General features: G+C 41.3%; 2 protein-coding genes and 2 non-coding genes across 9 annotated transcripts in view; 1 reads left to right on the top strand and 3 right to left on the bottom strand.

The window, feature by feature from the left end:
* Positions 1–329: 329 nt before the first annotated feature.
* Positions 330–5,023, bottom strand: ppdpfb (pancreatic progenitor cell differentiation and proliferation factor b). Its single transcript, XM_040154085.1, has 5 exons — positions 4,850–5,023; positions 3,776–3,869; positions 2,816–2,893; positions 975–1,068; positions 330–637 (listed from the first exon to the last, which is right to left on the bottom strand). The coding sequence occupies exons 2-5, from the start codon at positions 3,828–3,830 to the stop codon at positions 523–525; spliced, it is 342 nt and encodes a 113-aa protein (XP_040010019.1). The 5' UTR covers positions 3,831–3,869; positions 4,850–5,023; the 3' UTR covers positions 330–522.
* A 1,062-nt stretch (positions 5,024–6,085) lies between these two features.
* Positions 6,086–6,167, bottom strand: trnas-aga. Its single transcript has one exon. It is a non-coding gene; the product is annotated as a tRNA-Ser (tRNA).
* Positions 6,168–6,357: 190 nt separating this feature from the next.
* trnae-cuc lies at positions 6,358–6,429 on the top strand. Its single transcript has one exon. It is a non-coding gene; the product is annotated as a tRNA-Glu (tRNA).
* A 1,963-nt stretch (positions 6,430–8,392) lies between these two features.
* Positions 8,393–25,581, bottom strand: part of tpd52l2b (tpd52 like 2b) — a 31,203-nt gene continuing 14,014 nt past the window's right edge. For 2 of the 6 annotated variants that reach the window (XM_040152229.1, XM_040152231.1), the window contains 4 exons: positions 24,030–24,077; positions 18,625–18,726; positions 13,566–13,632; positions 8,393–12,295 (listed from right to left, as the gene is read on the bottom strand). In XM_040152229.1, the coding sequence (XP_040008163.1) occupies positions 12,209–12,295; positions 13,566–13,632; positions 18,625–18,726; positions 24,030–24,077 (304 nt within the window). In that variant the 3' untranslated portion in view covers positions 8,393–12,208. The remainder of the gene's footprint in view (positions 12,296–13,565; positions 13,633–18,624; positions 18,727–24,029; positions 24,078–25,581) is intronic. The other 4 variants (XM_040152230.1, XM_040152233.1, XM_040152234.1 and 1 more) reach the window with 3 other exon arrangements.

The following is a 25,581-nucleotide window of genomic DNA, read 5'->3' as shown; positions in this document are numbered from 1 at the left end:
GGCACACTTTTGCTTTTAATGTAGTGTATGAGAAGAACAAACAGTGAAACCCTACACACAACATTAGGCTGCGAGAGTCTACTTTATTGCATTTGCAATCACAGGGTGACAAAGTGAAAAATGTCTAACAAAAGGCATGTGGATGTGTATGCACCACACTGTGTCTATTCACCACAGTATTACAAACACAGAACAGTACAAATGTTAAAAAAAAAAAAAAAAAAAAAAAAGAAAAAAAAGTTTCAGTTGCATCATTATCATCATTTTTTTTTTTTTTTATTTATTTATTTTCAGTTCTTTTTTTGGGGGGGTTGTCAATAAAAAAAACAAGGTTACCAAAACAAAAACAAATAATGCAGCCTATACTACAATGAATAATAATAATATATAAAAAACAAAAAACAAACAAACAAAAACAAAAAAACACTAAAGGTTGTAAACGGGACATCCTCCCGTCACCTAGCGTTGGTTGTTGGTTCTATTCCACCGAGGTGCGGTGTGGATAGGAGTGAGACTGCAGGATCAGGAGGAGGTGGGGGTTCCTGCATCGCTGCTCTCACTCACCTGGCGTTGCATCACCATCTCCCTGGCAACGCAGGTGATCTGACCATTCGTCACCGCACCTGGAACCCCCGCCCTGAGCGAAAGGGAGAGAGAGAGATTGAGAAAAGCTATTCTCGATACTGTAAGGACTGACTAATTCACACAGGGACAAACCAAGACAGATTTCCAGAGGTTTGAGTGGAAGACCAGCACAACGACTGCTTTGTTTAACATAATGTACAAAGCTGGCCCCGACTTGTCTGCAGGTTAAAGGTGAAGAAGTAGAATAAATCCAAATTGAATAGTGGATACTCTAACAAAGTCAGTGCTTCATTATAGAACCATGAAGATTATGACCAGGATTAAAAGAATTCAAATACAGTGGCAGCGTTAGGGGTGAGTCGGCAATGTGTGTGTGCGCTTAGACTTACTTCAGCTGTGCCTCCTCAGTCAGTGGGGTCATCCCTGGCTGCTTCCCAAAGAAGAAACTGGACCACCAATGGCCAGAGTCCTGCTTGGGGAGTCCTGTGGAGACAGATAATTAAGGCATAAGACTTAAAATCTAAATTAAATACAGTGGCAGCTGCTTTCTGTATAAACTGTCAGTGTAATTTTGAATTGTTTAGTCAGCCCCTTTTTTTCTTTGTTCAGGCCAATACAGCTCATGCCAACCATGCCATTAAATTCCAGTAGGAGTCACTCCCTTTATTAATTTAACACTTTTACATTCTAGGACGGCGTGGAGGAAGGTTGACATTCCTCACTGGATTAAAGCTACTTTGCTCCTTATTATGAGCTGGGAAAAGTACCGGCAACTGTAGTAACTGAAGTGAGTCAGCAGCCTGAAGAGTAAGTGTGTGTTTCATGAGCCACAGTCTGTGGAGGAAATGACTCAGGTTTCCCCTCTCAGGACCCGGCTACGTGTTTGGCTCCGTGTCAAACACACCGATACCTCGATAAGTCTCTGAGCAGCTGCATTTACATACAGGCAGTTATATTTACAGTATACCTACTGTATTCTACAATTAGCTTCTAGGTCAAGTTGATTCCTGAACTGCTACCAGTCAAGAGTTGTATACACTATATATGTGAGGAGTCACCACCCTTATCTAGTTCCCTGCATTTTATACTGCACAAAATTAAAAGGTCTAAATTATTATTTTCGTGCAATCCAAATGAGCTCCAGAAGTATAACTACAATACTGAATTCCATACAACTAAAAGAATAAACCGGAATGTAAGTCATGTGCACTGAACTGGGTGTATACACACACCCAGCTTTCCCCTTTCACCTACTTTCATGTAGTCTGTGTGTTGTGTGTGGCCACACTGTCATGTGTGGCTACGTGACAATTTTGACACCCAGAAACCATTAAAAAGCTGACCCTGTGGTTAAAACAGGAATGCTGTCATGTCGCTGCGCCAGCATTTAACTGTCAGCCAGATGGTTTTCACATAAGGCTGACTGAGACCCCGATCCAGGATTACTGGTGAAGTCAGCAGTTATTAACTGGTGCTGAAGGTCACACTGGTGTACCATGGACTAAATGCACGTGTGCTGAGGATGCGATGCTTTTAATATTAATACCGACATCTGAATCCTAACCGGAGAGCTGAATGGGAGTTGCATGTTAAAGAAATCCCCTTTAGAAAGAGATCAGAAGGAGCCAGATCCGAACAGAAACAACCTAAACTAGGTTTATTACATGATGACTCAACCACAGTAACTGTGGTCTGAGGCAACAGCTGACTCAACCACAGTAATCCTAATGTTAGCAAAAACTGAAGTCCTGTCTGTAATATTATAAGGTCAATGAGCAATGTCACAAGCTGATGAAATTGTTGCCCAAACGCAGGAAGGAGGATGTGGGCGAGAGCTCTGACAGAAACATCTGGATCTGGTACAGTTACACACTCCAGTGACTGCTGCTTCCCTTGAGCAGCACAAACTTTTCCTTCCAAAACCACGGTCATTTAAGTGACTCATTCTTTTTTGTCAGGAGTGTACAATCTGTCTTGGTGTAGAACACCGTTATTCCCTGACCTGAAAACTACAAACTCAGAAATCCTCTGGCAGCAGTTCTGATTCGGTTCATTTGGAGCATAGTATTAGTGTTTAACCAATAATCACCCACATTCAGAGGCTTTTTCACACTGCAGGGAAACGATGAATATCTGGAGTTTTCCTTTTTATAAAGACTGTCAATATTTAAGCTGAAAATTAAAAATCTTCTGTTTTTTTCCTTTTACATCGATACAAACACTCACACACCTGGATGGTGAGGGATGACCTCTCCGCTGTACTCTGAACTGCCGCAAGAGCTGCTGCTGGACGTAGAGCCGATGCGCCCTGCAGGAGGAGAGAATGAGCAGAAAAAGAGTTGGTTTAATCACAGTCAACAAAACTGAAAAAGTGAGATGTAAGTGGTGGAGAAGTCCCAGTTTTCTCGATTAAACCGAAAGGCTACTTCTATGACCCAAAGGGAGAACTTAATGTTCTAGCATAATACCCAACTGTTGCCCTATAATGGGGGGGGGGGGTTGGTGACATGGAAACAAAATTAAAATCCATTTTCCTCTGGTTAGATAACCACAGCCTGAGGCGCCATTCTGAAGCTGTAATGTACAGTTTTGATTCGATTCACTGAGACAGGTTGTAAGTCTATTTGGCACTCCGGGGAATCTAAACAGAACACACACAGAGTACATCCCATCACTTTAATGGAGAGATAGGTACCAATTATATTCCTGAAGCCAATAATGTGATCTCTCATGTTTTTAGATTTTAAGAGTTTGGTTTGAAGCTATCCTAGATATGAGATTTTTTTTTTTTTAACAGAAAAAAAAAAAAAAAAAAGAGGAAGGGTGTTGCCTTGAGAAAGTGTACTTGTTTACATTCTTAGAGTGTAGTTTTTTAAAAACCCACATACAAGCAATTAATTGGTTTCCACTATTATTAGCATTAAACAGATTACTCAGCCTGAGACCCACAGTCTTTCCCCCTGAGTATAGCCCACATATACTGGTCATCTTTGATTCTTGGAAACTCAAAAGAGAATCGCACTGCCATGACTCATTACATCCAAACTTTAGCCACTTGGCTGATGCTTTATCTAGAAGGACTGTGCAGTAAATCCAATGGCAGAGTAATAGTAAGTCGCCCAACTGGACGAGGGAGTTGGTTTGGTCCTGTGCACTGATGTGATAAGAGGCTACGAGGGGAAAGACTCACTTCGGTAGTAGTCAGTGGTCGCCACCAGTGAACCGCCTGCTGGAATAGCTGCCATTCTTCTGTTGTTGGTTGCTGTTCTGTGCTTGATGGAAACCTGGGGAGGAAAAAAAAAAAAAAAAACACACAGTGTGAGCAAAAGCAGTCTGGGCTACATTACTCACCAAAGCCTGGGAGAAATCTCTTCATATTCTCTTCCAGGGACACTGACACATGGGTTCAACAAGCTGGATACTATATCGTTTTACTGTACTGTACTATACTGTTTTGCTTGATGACTTAAACCACTGATTGATTACCAAAATTCTTGGTGATTAGTCGATCGACTGATTAATCCTATCAGCACTGAGTATATGCAATAAAATGTGATAGAAATCCGAGGAAAACATAACGAAACGAACAAAAAAAAACAAAACAAGACTCGAAGCCTCCGACAAAAACGCGTTATATGCACATAAACCGGCCAGGTCTCACGGTGGGAATACGTTCTCCATAAAACCAGAACTGAATGTTTACGGTTTTTCAGCACGTCCACAGCTTCCACACACTGACGTCAGCCCGCGGTTGTTTACATTAGACTGTCACTGCACCAAACCGACATTTTGACGCTAATCTGTTGCACGAAAAATAGGAGGATAACAGCCCCATTTAAGGACATGATGGGTATAAATAAAGAGGGGATGGAGCGACAAAAAAAAAAAATTCAGTACGGTTGGAGTCCTTTTCCGTACCGAGGACATTTTGTCTCTAACAAAGACGAAAAAAAAAATAATCTGCTGACACTAAAATTGTCAGTTGCCGTTACTGTATCGTCACCATTGTTCCTGATTCTGTGGATGAAAGCCGGAACACAACGGATAATACACCGCATATAAAGCGTCTATTCATCTGCGGTTTATTTTTTCCTTCTTCTTTTTAAAAAAAAAAATAAAACAAAGAAAACCGTTAAGCTCTACAACAGCTGCCATTATTACAAGCTAGCTAGCATCGTTAGCTCGCTCGCACCACAGAAACCCCCTATAAAAAAAAAAAAAACGCGTTACCACCATTTCACGGCCCCACAGGAAAAACGCTCACCTTTCAGTGACCCAGACGTGCTTGATGTTCAGTGGCACCCAATTCAACTCAGTCGGCGAGGCTGGGGGAAGTAAACGCTAGGCAACGGGGCCCATTTGAAAATAAGTTTTGGGTAAATGTAACCCTCCAAGGTCCGAGAGGATATCGTCGCTGCTTCTTCTGGACGCGACGGGCGGCCGGCGGCTTTATAGGCAGGGATGGTGACGTAGCCTGGCTTTGCCGGGTGGGCGGGGCCAAACGGGCCAAACGGACCAAACAGTGACTGCGCTGTTCGCCCCAGCGCTCACTCGCGTGGCGAGGCTGCGGTTTCCGGACCGGGGTCGTAGGACCCCATTTTCGGTCTGGGGGGACCTATATAGGAGGTGTGTGTGTGTGCCTGTGTGTGTGTGTGGTGGGGAGGGGGTCTTTTATCGGTGTGTCCCCATTTTCTCATAATGTACTGCACGTGGACAATGTCTGCATTCACGAGTATACTTTTTTTTTTTTTTTTTTTTCCGGGAAAATTCAAATTTGTATTATTATCAACTAGGATGCCGAACAACACATGCTTCCAAAAATAATCATTAAATATACGCTGTTGATGATAATAATAATAATAATAATAATAATAATAATAATAATAATAATAATAATAATAATAAATAAATAAAAAATCAGAAGTTAGTCCAGAAACTGAAACCGATTAGGAAAGAGTTATGCGAGTTTCCGCAAAAGAGTTTCGGTGAGAGATTACATATGGCAGTGTGATAATATCTCTTTGTCAGGGAGCTCTTGTGGGTCCATTGTCAGCACAGGGACGCAGAGGAGAGCACATTTTTTCCCCCGGGGGAGAGTGACAGATTATCATAGTCGAATGAACCGGGAGAATGGTCCTAATGTAAACACTGTACAAACACTGCAGCTCCCTCCGGCGGTAGAAATCTGTGAATTGCAGGGATTAGTCGCGGAGTGTTTGTGGCTGACGGGAGGGATATAAACGTGTATTTTTGTTTGCTGTGCGTGCAGCTCCATTTTGAAACCCGTCAAACCATTACACGACTATATATTTGTATTTATTCCAGCAACAAAGACGTTTGCTGTTTAACCGTATCTATTTTCATATTCACCCATTTTTGGTTGTGTAATAGTGACTTTGCGATTTGATTTTCACACCGTTGTAGGGAGCCGGCGTGGCTCACGCCGGGGATAGACCTTGTTACACGGTATGTTGCTTGAGGCGAACGGGAAAAGATCTTCCGTTGTCGGCAGGATTCGAACCTGCGCGGGGAGACCCCAATGGATTTCTAGTCCATCGCCTTAACCACTCGGCCACGACAACCCGCGACAATGTTTCGTCCTTGTCGCTAACTGTCAGGCAGAGTGAGAGGACGTTTTCAGTGTTCAGGAGCAAGAGTAGGTTAAATTTATCGAAAAAAACATTAACAAAATCCCATAATAATAATGATAATAATAATATCGTCCTCTCTTACAAGTATTTCTACTTTCAATGTCTGGTATTTGTACGGCTCTCCCTGGTGGTCTAGTGGTTAGGATTCGGCGCTCTCACCGCCGCGGCCCGGGTTCGATTCCCGGTCAGGGAACAGCACTTTTTTTTTTTTTTTGGTGGCGGATCTTGCTTCGCCATCCGTTAACCGCACCGCCGTCTGCCGACGGTGTAACGTCAAACTGCACGCGCGTCGTGAACCATAATTCAATTCAATGACGACATAACTGGACTGAGCTTGTGACGGAAGGAGCCTCGTCACCGCGAACCGCTCCGGCCGCAACCATTGAAACCAGTAACCGGTCTAAATGGTTGTGACCGATCGACAGCTCGTAACACTTCGTCCTGGGCGGGCAGTAAATATGTTTTTTCGGAGGCACCTTTATTATAGGGATATTACTGGACCCATTTTTGTTATGCGTGCGCATTGAGCGTCTGCTGTCGGGACTCAATAAAAAGCACGTCTGCACGTACATCAAGCAACCGAGCCCGTAAGTTTAGCTCGGCTGGTTTTGGTTTATTACATTCATTTATCTGTGTGTGCCAAAAACATTCATCTCACGCACAGAGAAGAGACGCGCCGCACCGGATCTGACTAATCGCGGATTTCCACGCGCAGTCCACCGGACACGTGGGACGCGGAGCAACCGCCACAGCGACGCAGACACAGATTCAATTCACAAAACACTAGATGCCGAGTCAGGGCATACTTTGAGTGATACGGGATCCGCTCGTTCATCACCGCCTCGGCCTCCCACCGCTCTCTCCCCTGGGAGTTGGCCTTGAGGCCCCGGTCATCCGCTCCGAGCTGTTCCGGCGGCGGCGGAGGAGCAACACCGGGACTCACGTCGATCACCAGACAAATACCCGAAAGCCTGAGGAAATTTCCCCCAGCGGCTTCGTGCCAGCTCGGGCCAAGGAACCACCTGACACCTGACCTCCAAAAAAATCCCCCAAAATAAAAACAAAAACGCGCTGTAATAATCATTAATGTTGACGACGGCTCTTCACAGAGAGTGTCATTAGTTTGCTGTAGGGACCGGAGAGTCCCGGAGTGAAGCTCCGGATGGCAACACCTTGTAACATCTGTGGAAGTGTCCTGCTACCCGCAGGTCTGGTTTCCGGTGCCAGAGAAAAGGCCGAAGGTTATCACTGCGGTTCTCTCTTCAAAACGTTCCCAAATCAGCAAATAAACAAGTACATTTGTGCCAAACTGTTGGTGGTTGGTGGTAAAATGACCATTTTCCTAAAGTAAAAAAAGCCAATAATGCAACTAAAAAAAAAGGTGTTTAATCCCTTTCATTCTGGACCAAATTGGATCCACAGGAAAATTAAATTGTAACTTTTTATTATTATTTTTTTTTTACAGTTAACAGAAAAACAACTAAACAAAAAACTGGTTTCTGGCTGAGTTTTTGTTTTACAACAATAAAAGCAAACCCCAGTTTCAGTTTCTCACCTTAAGAGCTGGTTTTGTTAAACTGACTGAAATCAAAGCAGTTTGTAAATTGTGGTTTCAGATTTTCAGCAGATTTAAAGCACAGACCCCAACCACTTCGTCATTTAAAGGAATGCTTTATTGATATCCAAACATATACAACAGAACCGAAAACTGTCTTTATTTAATTCGCCACGATCTTCCGAATCTGATCCCTTTTAATAATCTACATCACCTAGGCCCTGGACCTAAGTAAAGCTGTAAGTACTCTACCGTCCTCCAGCCTCATGAGCAGGCTCGTCACGGTGCTGCACACGCCGCTGGCACCCAAATCAAAAGCCCGTCGTCCTTTTCCATCCATCGGTGTCCCCAAACTGACCGCAGCTTTAAAACGGGCGAAAAAAAAAAAAAAAAAAAAAAAAGCGTTTCACTTGGCATTCAGCCTTTAAAAAAAAAAAAAAAAAAAAAAAGGAGTGAATCCTGAAATACATGACTCGGGAGGAACATGTCCTGTAGTGTGCATCTGCGTTTTCATCTTGGGGAAGCAGAAAGTCATAGACTCCATGAGAATTAGAGACAGAGAGAGAAGTTTTAGGAGATATTTTAAACATTGGCAACTTGCTTTTTTTTTTTTTTTTTTTTTTTTTAAACTGATGGCAAATTAATTGTACAAGTAATAAATCTTCTCTTAGGTTCACCTCTCCCAACAGAAAGAAAGCCCAAAAAATATATAATTCCCCTAACGGGAATATATTAGCTACCAAAATGATCGACACAAACACGTACAAAACAAGAAAATACACTTGAGTTATGACACACTGGCAACAGTTCTGAAGCAGGTTGATGGGAAGTTGTTGTTTTTTTTTTTTAGGCTGTGTATTTTCATTTCATGGTTTTTCATTTTAGCCCAAATCTGCCGCCTGGAGCTAATTCTGTTTCACCCGGACATCCTGTTTTTTTGTTTAGTTTTTCTCCTTCGTTTGGTTTTTTTTCCAGCTCTTTTGCTGGTTTACTAGTTTAAACCTTTCCTGAGAAGTTTTGGCTTCAATCATTTTCAACGATCCAAATTTTTTGCTGTGTATAACAGCTCGTGTTTCGCTCAACGTCTGCCACCTCAGTAAAACACCTGTCCACCAGTGACATTTAGGGACAGAGCGCTGAAGCTGAGCCAGGATACAAGAGCAACATCTGGGGGCAATATTTTGTAGTTGTAATGGGTAGACAAGAAAAAAAAAAAAAGATTCTGTCAATGTTTGAGGCCAAATCTCCACTGCCTCAAAAAACAATCTACCATCATCTGCCTCAACATCAACTCAAAACTGACCAACGTTTCGAGTCAAATGTGGCACTTTTTTTTCCCCCCAACCCATGATCAATGATCCAGAGCAAAACATTTCACTTTTGTTGGGACATTTCCCTAAGAATAGAGTGCATCTGTCAATGTTGCCCTTCCACGAACACCTTTAACTCAAATTTAAAAGCTGTGTGTTTTAGTTTTGGTGTCTTTTCACTGAAGCCCAACTCTGTCACCTAATGTTGCTGTTAAAGGGATATTCCGTTCAATCTGATCTTAATTGTTTAAATCCACTGCTCTTTCGCTGACTTACAAGCCAGTTTAAACCCACCTGGGAAGTTTTGGCTTAAATCATTCAATGACTCAAAATGTTTACGAAAATAAGAACTCATTTTCACCCCAATTTCTACTGCCTCAATAAAACCCCCGTCCACCCGGGACGTTTCGAGACAGTGCACTGAATTTTGGCAACACTGACATTTCCACTACCATGATTAGACTAAACATCGTCTTTTTTCCCCCAAAAAAGCCTTTACCCCATGGACATCATAAACCCTACTGCCATGGTGCACGGCAACGTTTTGTGCCAATCTACTTTCTTGGGATATTTTACCAGTAAAGGCAAAACAAAAACTAGAATACAACTCTCTTCTTTTTTCCGCGCTCAAGAGAAAAGTGACGGTGCCGCACAACTCTGTGCTCTCAAGTTTACTACCGCTGCTTCCGAGGCCATGTAGTCTGTAAGAGCTACCGTCGGATCACTGTGTGTGTGTGTGTGTGTGTGTTGAAGCAGTATAGGTGAACAACGATAAGAGTAACGATGACTTTGTGTTAGTTTGGCCTCATGCAGCGTGTGTGTGTGTGTGCGATCAAGGCTTTTAGTAGCATTTAGCGTGTGTTGACGGGAGTGCATCGGTGTGTTCATGTGTGCATTAAGGGGTTGTCGGCAAAGCTTCTGCTACGGCAGCGAGATGTGTTTTCATGACAAATTCTGTGCCCCCCTCAGACAATTTAACTGTCTTAATGCTAAATACCCTTCCTTCAATCGAACCTGTCTGTACAACAACAACAACAAAAAAAAACAGGAACTTTAAAACAAAAACAACAAAAAAAACAAAAAAACAGGAACTTTGAAACAAAACAAAAAAAACAAAAAAACAGGAACTTTGAAACAAAACAAAAAAAACAAAAAAACAGTAACTTTGAAACAAAACAAAAAAAACAGTAACAGGTGAACCATTTACAGTGAGTAAGGCCGATAGAGAGGCATTGACATTCTCCAGGTAGTGTACACAGCAAAGCAATCTCACACTGAGTTCTGTGTGTCAACAGAGGGGGGGGAGGGAACAGCAGTCAAACAAACCAGGAAAAAAAAGAAAAGCACAGTCAAAGTGGTTTCAGAACATTCTCAACCCTCGAGAAGCGCTTGCTTTTAGTTTGACTTGCAAACGGTGACGTTGACATGCTGCAGCTGAGATCAAATGCATCTCCGCCTCCAGTTTGTCAAATGAAACCAGTTAAATTATGTTCCCCTCTGACCCTGGTCTGATTAGTCTTGTGCCCAGACGGGTAACAAAACGACTGCAGCTCATTGACGAGTCAGTTTGACGAACCTGGACACTTTTTTTTTTTTTTTTGGGACAACAAATGTACTTCAAAACAGAAAAACTCCAGACCGACAGTAACTCACATCTGTGAAACTGACGCATAGTGTTTCTTTGTTTTCCACATTTTTAAAGTTTGTTTAGCCTCCGCCTGCTTCTTTCAATCCTCCCAACCGGGTTACTACCATTCGGCAGCCTCGGTGACAATATATTCATTCATATATATTTATACATATTGATAAAAGTTATGTAAAAACATTATGCAAAGCAGTGTAAAATAGTTTATAATACAAAATGGTTGAAGGTTTATTTTCCTGTTTTTACATCCTTGGGTGTTTATAGGGTGTTACACGAGACCTCGGTCGTCTTTGCATGGTTGGTATGGTACAACTGAGATGAAGTATGCACATGCATGTAGCAGTAGTAGGTCAAAGAAGGTTGCGGGATGATACCGCCCCTCCCCATCAAACCGCTGACCTCTAACCTGCGAGCGTAGCCTGCGTTAACACCGCTGGCAACCGCAGAGCTGTGAAGCAAACTGGGTACGAGTCGGACAAAAAGTCGGGGCTGCTGTGGTGACACTAGCAGGTGCACGCAGTGCGATTGCATGATTTCAGTAGATGATAGTAGTCAGAAACAAAGTAGACAGAAATAGGAGGTTTAAGTAGCACGTAGACTATCTCGCTTATGCCCATAAAATCCTCCTCCCCCCTCAGTCGGCAGGCACCCTGGTTCCTAAACTCTGGGTTGGCAGCAAAAAATACACCTGCAGGATAAATATCCGATGTATCGCCATGGCCCCGTTAACCCATTAGGGGCAAAAATGAGGGGGGGGGCATTTATTGAAAATGTGATGTACATTCGACCAATTTGCATTTGGTCAAATTATCCCAAACGTAACAGGCTTTCGGGCCCCTTGAGGTCTAGGTCCCCACTTTGCCCCCTCTGTAATCCAGCCTTATTTATCATTGCGGAAGTATCTTTAAAACACCTCGGGCCCAGAATGAAAGATGGAGTTTAGTTTAAGAACCTGACTTCTTATAATGCCGTTCTAGCCTCTTCTCTATCCAGGTGATTTGCTGTAACAGTAACGACCCGTTTCAAAAGGCATCTGACGAGTGCAGGAGCTTTGAGCGTCGACTTATTTGGACTCACGAAGGGGGTGAGGATCTAACTAGGGAGGAAGTGGAGGCAGGCAGTGCTGATGTTACAAAAAGCAAGATCTGTAACTTATTCAGGTTTAGACATCAGCAAAACATTTTCTTCAACAGCGAGGCAGAGCAACGGAGGCCGTAGGACCAGCTGCGGTGGGACCAGCGAGGAAAGCTCGTCCCACCTCAAACCTGCGAGTCCTTCAACTCCGCCTGTCGGCGTTTATGGAACTTGGGGCAGGTGAGAGGAGGCGAGTGGGCGAGTTGGGTGGGGTCAAAGGTCGGGGCTGACTCTGCAATATGAGGTGATAACAATACAGTCTCAGGTCGTGAGGAAGGTGGCAGCGAGGAGGAGGAGGAGGAGGAGGAGAGGAGGAGGTGGGGTGCGTTCAGAAAGGCGGGTTCTCCTGATTGGGGGTGGTGTCAGTGGGGGAGCTGACGGCATCCCCGTTCCCTCTGGGGCCGACAACCTTATACTGCAGAGGAGAGAGAGGGAGGGAGAGGAAGGAGTATGACAAGGGAGAGGAAACAGATCACGGTGTTATTGATCATAAGCATTAATACAGTGACTCATTACAGTCTCTGTTTCCTGTACATGTTTACAGTCGAGACAAAACACCACTTGGACCACATTTTAAATCCTTCTCTCCACTGTTCGGGCATTTGTTTTCACCGAGATGGAAACAAGGAAAAATACAGTGTTCAAACAAAAGTAAGGACGCTGTGATCCAAAGAGGGAAAGTATTTTGTAAAGCCGATTGTCTAAGTTGTTTCAAAGCTAAATTATCAACGGACCCTTTGAACCCTCACCCCAGTTACTCAAATGCGAGCATTTTCTTTGTCTTTCTTCGGGTTTGGTTGATAGCAAAGTGAAAGTCACTGGGGTTCGGACTGTTGGTCTGCATTTCTCAATTTTTTCACATTTTATATACCAAACAATTAAATCGATGAATCAAGAAAATAACTGTTAGATTAATCAATAACGAAAATATCTCAGTCGCGGCCCTAAACTGAACACCTTAAATTCCATGACAAGCTGAGAGAGATAGTGTGATATGAGCAGAAAGCTCCAGAACATTGGGAGACTAAATGGACCTTGAAGTGAGATGTTTTGGAAACTGATAGAATAGAGTTAACGTTTGGATGATATAAACAGTATATCCTTGTTATTCTACAGCTCTTTAGACTATTTAACCACTTGATCTTCGTTGATTTATGATAATGTTCTATAGTTAACATGGTAATAATTTACTGATACTTAATGCTACTTGTGGCTCTTTTAAGAGAAGTAACTAATACGGAATAAAATCCTTTGTCAATAAAAGCCCGGACAGGAGATCGAGGAAAACAAAGGAAAAAAAAACCAAAACCTTCAAATCATTGAATCCCAACCAAAGATTGCTAATATAGCAAAAAGCTTCCTTTGTTAGCTTGAGATGCTACAACATCAATCTATTTATGACACACAATATTATATTTATTTATTCCAGATTTTCCTCTAAACTTTACATTTTAGCCATTTTGACACAGAAGACCAATCAAAAATCAGTGATCTCCTTTTCCCAGATCTAAAATTTGTATACCTCACTGCACTGCAGTCCTTTTTATGTAAGTTAGCCTGAGACGTAACATGAGACGAGGGGATTGCTGGGGCACTAAAAACAGGTTGATTGGATGAATACAGCCGACAGTGGAAACACTGAATTTTATAATGACATTAAAGTGTAATTAATATGGATCAGTCACATCATTTGCCGGCTTCACCTTCAGGTTCCCCATTTTATCCTCAAATGACTTGAAAGTCGCAGAGTTCCTACAGAAAAGAGAGACACAAAGTTACATTCCCAAAAAACCACACATAGAAAACATTACATGCAGCGATACCATGATACTTAAAAAGGCAGGTTAACCGCAAACTCCAGCTGGTGAAATCAAAAGATGAAAACTAGAAAAAATAAAACCCTGAATATGACCTTTTCAGAATTTGTACAGGTTGCGTAAGACTGTTTTTTGCTAAACTTGCAGTCATGCGTATGCGTATATCTGCTTCTAAAAAGGGTACACCCATTCTAAAAACGGATTAATGCATATTTAATGGGTCTACTGTCTACTGCAGCCATACTAATACTGTCCTAAGCACGCTCCCTGTCTAATATTGACACAGCATGCTGTTTAGCGTGTAGAATATGACACCAGTTCCTTATAAAAACATTGAAACACAGCCATTAAGTATAAAATGAACATAAGACTGATGCTCCCTGCTAAATCTAAAATGTTAGTCCGGCATTTCACAGCAGCACTACAAGATTCAACGTGTTCAGAACATCGCATGCAATTAATAAATAAAAAACAAACAACAAAAAATATATTTTTCATGCTGTCAGGGGCTGGTAAATACTTGGGGATACTCCTGCAATAGATGATCAATTAGCTGTTTGATCTACGCTGAGCGGACAAGATGTGATGACCTGCTGCTTTCTGTCTTAACTTCCCACTGACTAAAGCCTTTGTTTTATAAATGGGCTTAAGCCATGAAACTGATTTTGTTTTGAAAAAGAGAAAACTATTAAACTTAATTATTCCCCCACAATGTGAGGAAGGTGGACACAATACTTTGTCCTTTACTAAACATAAAAGCAAAGATCTCATGGTCAAGAAAGCAGCATCATAACAAGCACAGACATCAAGAGGTTAACAACATGTAGAAAAACAGCAGCAGTCCAGTAGTACAGCAATTCACGGTAAAGGTATATCTGTGTGTTACGCTGACAGTTAAACTCAAGCAGTAGTGACAAAAGAGTGTAGTGAGCAGATTTGTGTCTTACTTTACCTCATGGCGGGCATACTTATCGAGTGGCGAATGGAATAGTTGCTACTTTGTAAGCGTTAAAGAGGAGACAGAGAAGTGCAAGTGTTATAAAGCAAGGAAGCAGTGGCAAACACACACACACACACACACACACACACAAATATGCTGAAAGCCATATAGTTGAGCTGCTTCTGATGGTTATTAGTTAGCCCTTAACACATCGCTTCATGTCTGTCTTCAATTCAATTTACAAGCAAAATACAGTTTCCAATAGTAAACAATTAGTGAATGACTATTTGCTTAGGTTTAAATGGAGATTTTCTTTTCAAGAAAACTCCTGTAGACATCAACAACTACTTATAAACTCAATGCAAAAAATTACACTCAAAAAACCGTCACAGAATTTGTCCATTTTTTTCCTTTACCGTGTACCAGATTAAATAGTTCTTACATAGTGTAATAAAGTGTTCCCACAATCTTAAAAACAGTGCCTTCTCCATGTTTAATGCATAATGCGTTTCAGCACGTCAGTCAGAAACTAATTAAAAATTAATATAATAATTAATAATGACATAATAATTATTCTAAAATTGTAACACAATACGATAGAAAAGTATTTTCTTTAAAGAAATGCATTATTTAAAAAAAAAAATATATATATGCTTAACTTAACTTCTATGTGCTGGGTCGAAAAGTAAATTAAGGCAATATAAGGGAACAAAATAATAGATGATACTTGGTTTTTAATTAGATGTCAATTTTGAAAAAAGCAGAATTAATAGCAAAAATGGCAGCGCTTAACCCCTATGATGAGTCACACATGTTTATCTTTCTGTATAACAATTTCCAGGTCACATGACTGACTGTGTGATCAAACCCTTGGCTGTTGTAGGAGGACACGTTAGTCTTACCTAAAGGAATTAGAGAAAGGCAGAGCTCTGCGGGTAAAACCAAGGCAGCGATTAAAAACAAAGAGGAGAGAGAGTTTGAGCCAAAAGCTGCGGCATTAGGACACAATAAGCAACCCAGGTGAGATAAAGCAACGTTATCAGCAGAGAAATCAGGAACAAGGGGAGAAAACAAGACATTTAGACAACAGAGCCAGGATGTGTTTTCCAGTGATGAAAAGTTAAGTAACTCCATCGGCAGCCTGATTTTCGTGTTTCCTTATCTTCATACCAGTGAGATGTTGTTTCACGATTACATGAAAACAACTGATGTTTTTTTTCCCGCTTAAAAAGCCTACTAATAAAAGTAAAGCTGCAAGACTGTTTATGTAGAAATTCTGGAGGAAGCGTTGAGTTTCATCCACGGTAGCTTAACAATGATCTGGGAAAAAGGTGAGGTGGAAAACCCGACGTGACTCTTTTGTCGTAATGATGGAATTAGTGCTGTGGGAACGGACATTATGCTGAATTTATCAAGACAACAGGTAAACATGGAGTTTGCATTAACATGAACTGGGGAACAGGGGTATTGGAAACGAAGGCCTCTCTGCCAGGTGTAAATACAGGCCACTCTTTGAGAACAGTAATTTGAAGTACGGACCTCTTAACCTTAATATTTTGGTACTGTTTGACAATTTTAGGGAATGCACAATTTCTCTCCTTATTTAGGAGTCATTTCAGGTCTATACGGCTTTTATTTGGAACATGTAAACTGCCACATTTTATCTGAACAGAGTTATAATTCAAGCCAATCATATCATAAACGTGCAGCTCCAGTAACGCGTGTTCACTCCGTCTCACCTCCACAAAAACTATAGGCATGGTTGATGCTCTTCTTTTGATAAGTCATTCAGAGTACACAGGTTTTAGCATCACAACCTGCACTACAATTCCATCAAGGAGCAAAATAGGGACGTATAGAACAGGAGCGGAAATCAAATCAGAGTAGGACTTCTGCAGCTACAGGGCAAACACCTTGGGTGAACAAAAGGAAAACATGCAACATGCAGGGATGCACATGGCAGACGCATAAAGAGGAAACCGGGTCAAACCTGCTGCAATATGATTTTAGTGGGATACATGAGAAGCCAATGAACAACAGTTACACGCACATTTGTCAACACACTCAGGACAGCTAAGTGTCCCTCTCTCCCGCACACACACACCCTCGCATGGAGAGCAAATATCAACGTGGGAGGCTAAATGGAAACCTTAACGTAATAACAGACAGTTGTGCAAGTCATCAAGGCGGCATCAGAGATTAGGAGTTAGATGTGAAGGAGTTAGTGGTTGATGCGTCTTCGGTGGGTGTATTTGTTATTTCAGAGAGCACCTCATCTCCCTACTCAATACCCAGCGCTTACTGCGAACTTTCACTGCATTTCTTTACCTCATCTCCTTTCACTTTGTCTTTTAAATAGATCTAGCACTTAGCACTTACTTCAAGGTCTCCTACTATACTGAAGCTTTAGTCCTGTCCCTCACTTGCAAGTCGCTTTGGATACATTTTGCCAAATGAGTAAATGTAATGTTAAGCTACAGTAAATGTTTCCTCTCTCAACCCACGATCGCACTTGATGAACTGCTGCTTTGTGAATTTAAATGTTTCAAAACAAATCAATTAGGAACTTGATCATGTGTAGTGACTGCACTAATCTCTTCTGTACTTTTTAAAGCAACAAAAACACACTACAAATTAAGTGTGATTTAAGGGGTAAGAAACTGTCTACATGAGAGGTCGTCACGGTTCCAATCAGTTCCTTGTATCCTAGTTGGACACGGTCCAGTCTAATTCGGATGGTTTGGGTTCTGTTCCATGGCTATGGGTCTTGGGTCCGTGTATGCATCATCATCACAGGACAAAAATGTGCTTTTTTTTTTTTTTCTTTAACAGGACAAAAAGTGTGAACTGTTAAGTATAAGCCAAAAGTCTTCTCTTATCAACTATTTCTTCTAAATATTTTGGGTTTCTTCTAGATAGCGTCTCTGCTTTTGAGATTTAACTTTGCGCATCTGGCTCAGGTTGGATTTCCATGGATCTGTTTGGCATCGAGACCAAACTTTTGGACCCGTGAGGACCTCCAGTCTACATTACGGGGTGGTTCAACTATTCTGAAACAAAATGTACCAAATTTAGGGGAAATGCGTGCAACTGGCTTACATTACTGAACAAAAACTGGGGTTTTACTTCCAACACACACACTGTAACACGGGACCTTCATTTTACTGATCCCTGTGACAATAAAAGATGTGCGTATCTAGAGGAGAAACAATTTACATCTTTACTTTGTACGGATGGAAAACAAATTAAAATCATGTTGAACCACTCCTTGAGTTAGGAAAACTACCTTTCAGACTATAAAGCCGTTCAATAAATAAACAAACGTAATTTCAACACAAGGGTCTGCTAGAGTCAGTTCTAAAGCTCATCTACAGCGCTACTTACTAGTTAAGGTTAGAAGAGAGGTGGGGTCTAAGAAGCAGCTACAAGAAAAAATACACAGTGGACAGCGTCGCAGTAACCAATTATTGAGCTGGATTTAAAGTGATAATGAGAAAGTTTCCAGCACAAGCACATTAGTATCTCAGTTACAAGTGTTATCCTGTAAAAATTATTCTGATATTATTCCAGGCTTCTGCATTTGTTTCACCTCATCCCGCTCCTCTATTATTTTTGCACCCACCGAGTTAATTCAACAGCTTAAGATGCCCGGACTGTGCTGCATTTGCTCTTCTGCCGTTTTCTCTTACATCTTTTCTCCAGTTATGGAACAGCAGCCTGCCATAACCTAGATCACCCACATTACTGGTGTCAGCATGTGGATCGGCGTGGAGCGAATACAGCCGAGATACTGCCTCCAGCTGTTTCATGTGTCACAAGATTTTGTTAACTTTTCCCAGAAAGACTGCATTTACTTATCCCAGAATAAAAATGCATTTTTATGGATATCGCAGTTTGGGATAATTCGGTTTCAACACTGTCCACTCTGCTCATTTGTTCTTGTGGCCTAGCCAGAGCGTCGGCCATTTTGGCCCTGTTGCGTCATACCTCATGTCGCCCAGTCTCTTGCTGATGGCAGTGCCCACTGTGGTGAGAGCTGCACTGGTTTTTTGGCCCGCCTGGGAAAGAGTCTCCTGAGTCTTCTTGTATCTGCAGAGACGAGAGAGAGACAGAGAAGGGCAGAGATGGATGGAGAGAGAAGAAAGGTGGGAGCAGGAGAGTGGAAAGAGAACAATGGAGAAAAGAAGAGGGCAGGACAGATGGTTGGAGTGAAATGAAAAGAAGATGTGGGACAATGAAAAAAGAGGGAAGAGAGAAAAGAACGAAAAAGGACATGACAGGCGGGTCATGGAGAGAGGGGAGGGGAGGAGGATGGATAGATGAAAGAAAAGACGACAGATGGCGAGCAGAAAGAAACAAAATGGATGGAGTGATAGAAGGAAAACAAGATGGGGGGGGTGCAGAGTGGTACATTAAACCAAAGCAAACAAAAAGACAAAAGTAGCCAGACATTACAGAAATTTAGGCCAGAACTGTTTGCCTTTTAAATGTTTTATTTTTATTTTTATAAATCTACCATCATTTGTGTGATCGCCTCCCTGAATTTGACAGCTTAATTTACAAAAACAAACAGAAAAAAATGTTCTTTTCCTCATCTACTGTATCCAAGCACAGTTAGTTAATTTCAGTATTTTTCTTCTGAAACACCCTTGAGTATGGAAGAAGAGACCAACCCCTCAGTATTAATGGCAGGTATGATTCAGCATGTCCCACTAAAGCCAAGGCCCTGGGATGGTTAGTGTCTGCCCGTTTACTTCAGTGCAATGGAAGAGTACATGATGGCAAAATCATAAACACACAAGCTACCAAACCCATCTTTTAGGGTGTGGTTACATATCAAGTATCACAATACAAATGACATTTTTGATGCACATTATGAAAATGCAACTATCACTATGCTTTGTGTGTGTTAAACAATTTAATGATCTATTAAAACATGACCCTCTTTTTCTGAAACCTCCCTTCGCCTGTGTCTCTCACACTTTCCTCAATGCCCACTGCAAGTGGCCACAACAACAACAACTGCAGCACAAGATGGAGAGGCAGGTAGCGCTGTTGGAAATGATTCGGTCCCAAGGTACAGAGTGCGATTTAACGATGTGTGTGGTACGACGTGTTGTCTGCACACGTTTGAGGGCTTAAGTGTTTATAGCGATTCCAAATAACCATAACCTAAGGCTGGCTAAAAAACACAGCTATTACAGAGGAGGACAAGACGCAGATAGTCGAACACACTTTCAAACATTCGCTCCTCAAAAATATTAGTGGTGCTGCTCTGCCACTTAGTTACAGACACGCAGAACAACACAGGGTGGTCCGGTGAAAAAAACTGAATCAGTCTCAACTTTTGCTGCAACCCGACACTTTCCAGCGAGGTGCGCCGTAAGAAAGTACCTGTGAGTGCACAGGGCACCCGGTAGTTTAACTTGTTCTGTGAAAACCATATTTCTACTATTGGACCGCATGATCTTCACAACTAGAGATAAAATATTTGCCACCGTGATAACTTTCTAGAGTTGTAAAATCCTGTCTCTGATTATTTCTATTATTTCTATTATTATTATTATTACGTTGTGCAGTGTTTCGGTGTCTGATAAGGCTTTAAAAGCATTAATCTGTTACTCTAACTTAAAACACATGCACCGACCAACACAGCCCCCTGCTCTGTTAACACAGTTTTTGGTCTGAATCCCTGTTAAAGCTTAAAGAGCTTGAGAGAGATTGAGAAGTTCAAATCCTGTATACTTTCACGCCTCTGCACACCTGGCCAATCTCTGCATAATGTGGGTGCGATTCGGAAAGTCTTTCTCCAATTCCTACATCGGAAACGTGTTGGGGGGGGAGGGGATTTAAGATACCGTTCCACGGTCCCCAGCAGTTCCTTTGAAGCGTACTGATGCCTTTATCGGGCCACCTTTAGGGTCCTACAACTTAGAAGCGTGGGTGTGCTTGAAATGGATTAGTTTGTATGACCTGTCATCCAAACATGTCTAAAGGCTAAAGTGTTTGGTTTTTTCAGCGGATCTGAATAGCCACACTCAAAAACGGGGCTGAGAGGTACGAGATGTAACTAATTCTCAAGGGGATAATCGTGCACATTTCCGCACAGTCTCTCTTTTGAGGAGATTCATGGTGTTGCACTTCGTTGTACACTCTAAAAATGCCAGAAGTTGCTGCGTGAGCAATGAACGAAAGAGAGCCTGGGTGAGAAAGTCACACCAGCGAAGTGGGCGGTTCATTCAAGCATAATGATGCCTTTATCAAGCCTCACTTAGGTCCCATACTTCAAGTGCATCTTTTGGACCGACACTTGTCTTCTGCTAAAGCTGACACAGTTCGGATAAATGCCCCCAAGCACTTTTTTTTTTTGGAAAAATAACTCAGACCAGTTTCTCATAAACTGACTCTAATATGAATGTAAATTCCAGAAACATGATACTTGTCTTTGATAACAGCCGGGGAACATGTTTAGACTGAAGAGACAGCCAAGGACAAGGATAATTTAACAGGACAAAATTAAGTGGATGAAATACCCGTAGCAGACACTAGACGTTTAATAACAGCATACAGTGTGTCAAACTGTTCAACTCAAGCTACCTTAACCAAGGTCAGTAAATAAACCTTAAGAGAAAAGTTTACAGTTTTCACAACAGTGGTTTTACTAATGCTGTTGCTGTTTTGTGTACCGGGCTGGGTACGGCTGCCAAATACTTCTTAAAGTAAAACCCAGAAAATTCACCATGTAGGTATTCAGATCTCAAATTTATATTTACTGGGTAAGACTTTAAAGAAATAGCTGTGTATTAGCCATTAATGATCTGTTTAAGTGAAGAGGGGCATTCGTTACACTTGTTGGTATGTCGGCTTTCACACCTTCTACTGTTTGTGGCGGTAATGTTTTGTTTGAGTTCAGTTTAAGAAACTCTATCAGAGCATCAGACAAACAACAGAAAAATTTTCTTCAAAACAAAACAGAGTACAAGGCATCCTCTAGCAAAAATTGATTTATTTTTCCGATCCCCAACCTGAGCCCCTGAAACCGAATGATGATTTTCACCTGAAGCAGACCTTCCTCAGGTTATGATTGAGGCAGGAAATAGGTTGTGTGTGTGCTGTTTGTTTTCATTCAAGCTCAAATTCCAGTGCACCACTGATACTGAGTTGCCACGGGCCCTCTTTGGTTTTAGTACATTCCTGTAGGCTGCAGTCTACAAAAGCTCCATTTTACTCTTGACATGCACATTTCTGGTGCAGTGCTTCCAAATATTTCATACCAAAAACTAAAAAGATCATCAGGCCTAAATCTCCCTCCAGGCAGCCAAAAAGGGAAGGTTCTGGTTTTTGCAAGTCAAATTGAAAAATAACTTAATACCAGCTGAAAATCTGATTTGCAGTGGTTGAAGTCGTCACCTTGCTGCAATGATGTAAATTTAGTCAAGGTGTGCTGAGTGTAACTGACCTTAAGTAATTATACATGTAAGATTTATTTACATATTTTACAGTCAGTTAAAAAAAAAAATAGTTCAACATTCTGGGAAATACAAATATTTGCTTTTTTCCAAGACTTAGAAGATTCAAAGTTCAAAAAAACACCTAGAGAAGCAGGGCGAAACAGCCAGCCTGCCTCTCCCCAGTCTTTATGCTAAGATGCGCTAACTGCGTCCCAATTCTGGTACTGTCAAGATTAACAGGTGTGGTCACAGTACACCCGCTGATATGCTCACAAATATACACATACATTCCCCCTCAAATGCATCCAAACTGCCAAGAGCAACCTACAAGCAGAAATAAAGCACATCAACACAGGCACACAGGCACAAACAGGCACACACACACAGGCACACAGGCACACACACAGGCACACACAGGCACACACACAGGCACACAGGCACACAGGCACACACACAGGCACACACACAGGCACACACACAGGCACACACACAGGCACACACAGGCACACAGGCACACAGGCACACAGGCAGGATAAAAGCCAACAACATGATCAGCTGGGCCACTCAAACACACATCGAGTCTCAGCAGCAGATGGTTCACAGAGGGTGAGCAAACACAATTTGGAGATAAGCTAGTGTTGCTGAGTACCAACGCACACAAATTTGTCCATCAACATGGCTCACGCAAAATCTTGAGGATTCAGACTAAATATCTATATAAACAACTGCTTTCCTTTAAAAGGCACCAGCATTTGTTTTCACTTAGTGTGTTATTGATCATTTTCTGAGACAAATTGTTAAGTTTTACATTTCAATCTTTTTGAAAGTTGAGGATTTCTTTTAATACTAGAAACTGTTTTCAAAAATTACCCAAAGAAAGAAGCTGAGCCTTGGTTCTGCAGCCCAGGCACCTGCATTAACAGGACTATGATCTGCTTTGGACCACAACCCCCGAAACATAAAAACCGTAAAAACCTAATGACAAACAAATTGGCACAGATTAATATCTACATCGGAACAGTAAAAGATTGTGGTAAATACTAAGTGAAAATGTTTTTGGATGTATTAGTACTGCATTGGTGCCAGGTGACTACAGTATAAAACCAAACAAATGGCAGAACACTGAGTAATCACAGTATTAGAAAGTCAGTTAAGTAGCATCTTTGTGAGAACCTGCCTGGTGAACTTCTGCACTAAACTCCACCTATCTGATCCTCTAAAAAGGTTAGACAAACACCTATCTGGACAATAAGAGAGGCCTGTGTGTCTCTGATATTGACTAACAGCAGACAAATATGTGATTTTGTCTTGTATAGGTATCTTTAATTGGAAATTTAATAAGATATTTTTTTGTCATTTGAACTTTTCACGTTGAAATATGATTTTTTTTTTTTAACTACTTGTCTTTGTTGTGTTTGGTTAATCATTTTAGCTATAAGATGTAAGAAAATAATCAAAAATATAATTTAATATATTTTTTACATCCCAAGGAGAAATACTCAGTTTCCTTTTCTACCTTCATCTTTGGGGAAAAAAAAAAAAAACTAAAACTGTTAATCACCTATCAAAATAGTTGCTGATCAATTTTGCTCAGCTAGTATAAATTGTAATGCATCTGTCAGCTGTCCCTACCTTTCTTCTCTTCAAAGCAATAAAATTAAGCTAACTTGTCTTTTAAAACACGTTTGGGTGTTTCCAGACATGAAGTAGAAAGTCTTTTCCTGAATTCAGCAACTAACAAAACTAAAAAAGATAAAAATCTACTGCTACACGCTCACATCACAGAAGCAAAAGAAAAACAGAAGAAAAAGCATGGACAGTGGGGTAAAATAAAAAATAAAAAAGTTTAAAAATGTCCCAGAAAGAAAGCCAAACTTAAAGAAACCTTAGCTCATCTACTAAAACAAAACAAGAACACAAAAGAGAAAGGGGTCAACTCACGCTTCAGAGTGGGTAATGTCATCCAAAGTGGCTGAGGCAGACAGATATCTGAAGACACAACAGCAGGATAATGACACAGGGCAAGAGACACACACTCAAAATACAGTACAACAGAGTTAATCAGATTGACAATTACTATAGATTTTTCATTTCAGACTACTATACTGACTGGATTTGAAGGTTTTGGTGGGCATGCAGTTGGATTTTAAAGAATTCTAACATTTAAACTGAGGTGTTTCTTCACCAAGGGTGCAGTGAGGACAGTGTTAACAACAGAACACAACACAATATAAAATCATACGACAGGAAACACGGCTGAAGTTCCACATGGGTTTTTAATATTCATGACGAAAACGTAACCATTGCAACTCGCGCTTTCTCCTCTGCGTGCGGCTGACTGGGGCTGGTGTGAAACGAAAGGGACCCTACCACACACTCACAATGTCTTTGCCGAGATAACTTCTTTGGCAAAGGCAGTAGTAATATGACACAAGTACCAGAACTGAGTTAAACAAAGTGAATGTTTCTGAATGTCAATGTCAAAGTGATTGTGACAAGCCAAGCTAATCGGTTAGTTGATCTTGTTGGGCTACGAATTAACGCCGTCGCACAGCCTATTCCGTGCACTGCTGTAATACCTGCACCTCTCGCATCGATTGCTCAGGTTGGGCATCTAATTTAAAAGATAGTTATGAAGGTGTACCGAATCACTGACGTCTGTAAGGAATACTACCGAACCTTGTGCGAACATTGCGCTTACGTGAGGTTGGCAGCGCATGTTATCAGGATATGAATAAAACCATTTCCATTCATTTGTGCATGTTTGTGCACACAAAATAAAAACCTGTGCTTCATTATTTCTCACATTAACACAGTTTATTTATCTGACATATAATGTTCATATCTTGAGAATTAATGAAGTAACAATGTTTGTTTTGCCTCCACAAATGTGCACAAACAATGTAAAAACTAATGAGTGATCTCTTTGGAGTCATTTTGAAATGAATGGGTTGCTAAGGCCTGAGCTTAAAAATGTAATGTTAAATTTCACAAAAACTCATTTTTATTTTGCTGTGATAATGCAGCCCTTTGCTGCGGCTGAATCGCCATTTATAAAAGATATATAATGAAGATACCAATGAAAGGTAAGGACTGATATGACTTTTAGAGAGTATCTCAAATGTAAAGCGACATATTACGTAATGGATTACTTTTTCTGACTAACTCCCCATATTTAGAAAATAAAAAGTACTTATCTTAAGCAAATGCCAGCACTTGCTGATACCAGGCACTGATTTCCCTGCAGGTCCTGTTGCCTAAATATTATAAGTGTTCAGCTAACCGTGTGTCTATTTCAGTGTTATAAAAAGAGCACGCGGTCAACCCAGTTCAACTCTAGGGGAAGGAAGCTGTGAGGGCAAAGGGACGTGGCAGCAAACCGTTAGTGGAAAAGTCGAAGGTTGACGCTTTAGTGTGGAAAACAGTCCCATAGCAACACCAAGTTAATAGATCAAACACCAGATAGCACCGCATTTTCATGATTAGCGACAAA

The sequence above is a fragment of the Xiphias gladius genome, chromosome 18 (assembly GCF_016859285.1).
Source record: "Xiphias gladius isolate SHS-SW01 ecotype Sanya breed wild chromosome 18, ASM1685928v1, whole genome shotgun sequence".
Taxonomy (NCBI): Eukaryota; Metazoa; Chordata; class Actinopteri; order Istiophoriformes; family Xiphiidae; genus Xiphias; species Xiphias gladius.
The sequence above is the reverse complement of the archived record's forward strand: the minus strand, read 5'-3'. Positions and strand labels throughout refer to the sequence as shown.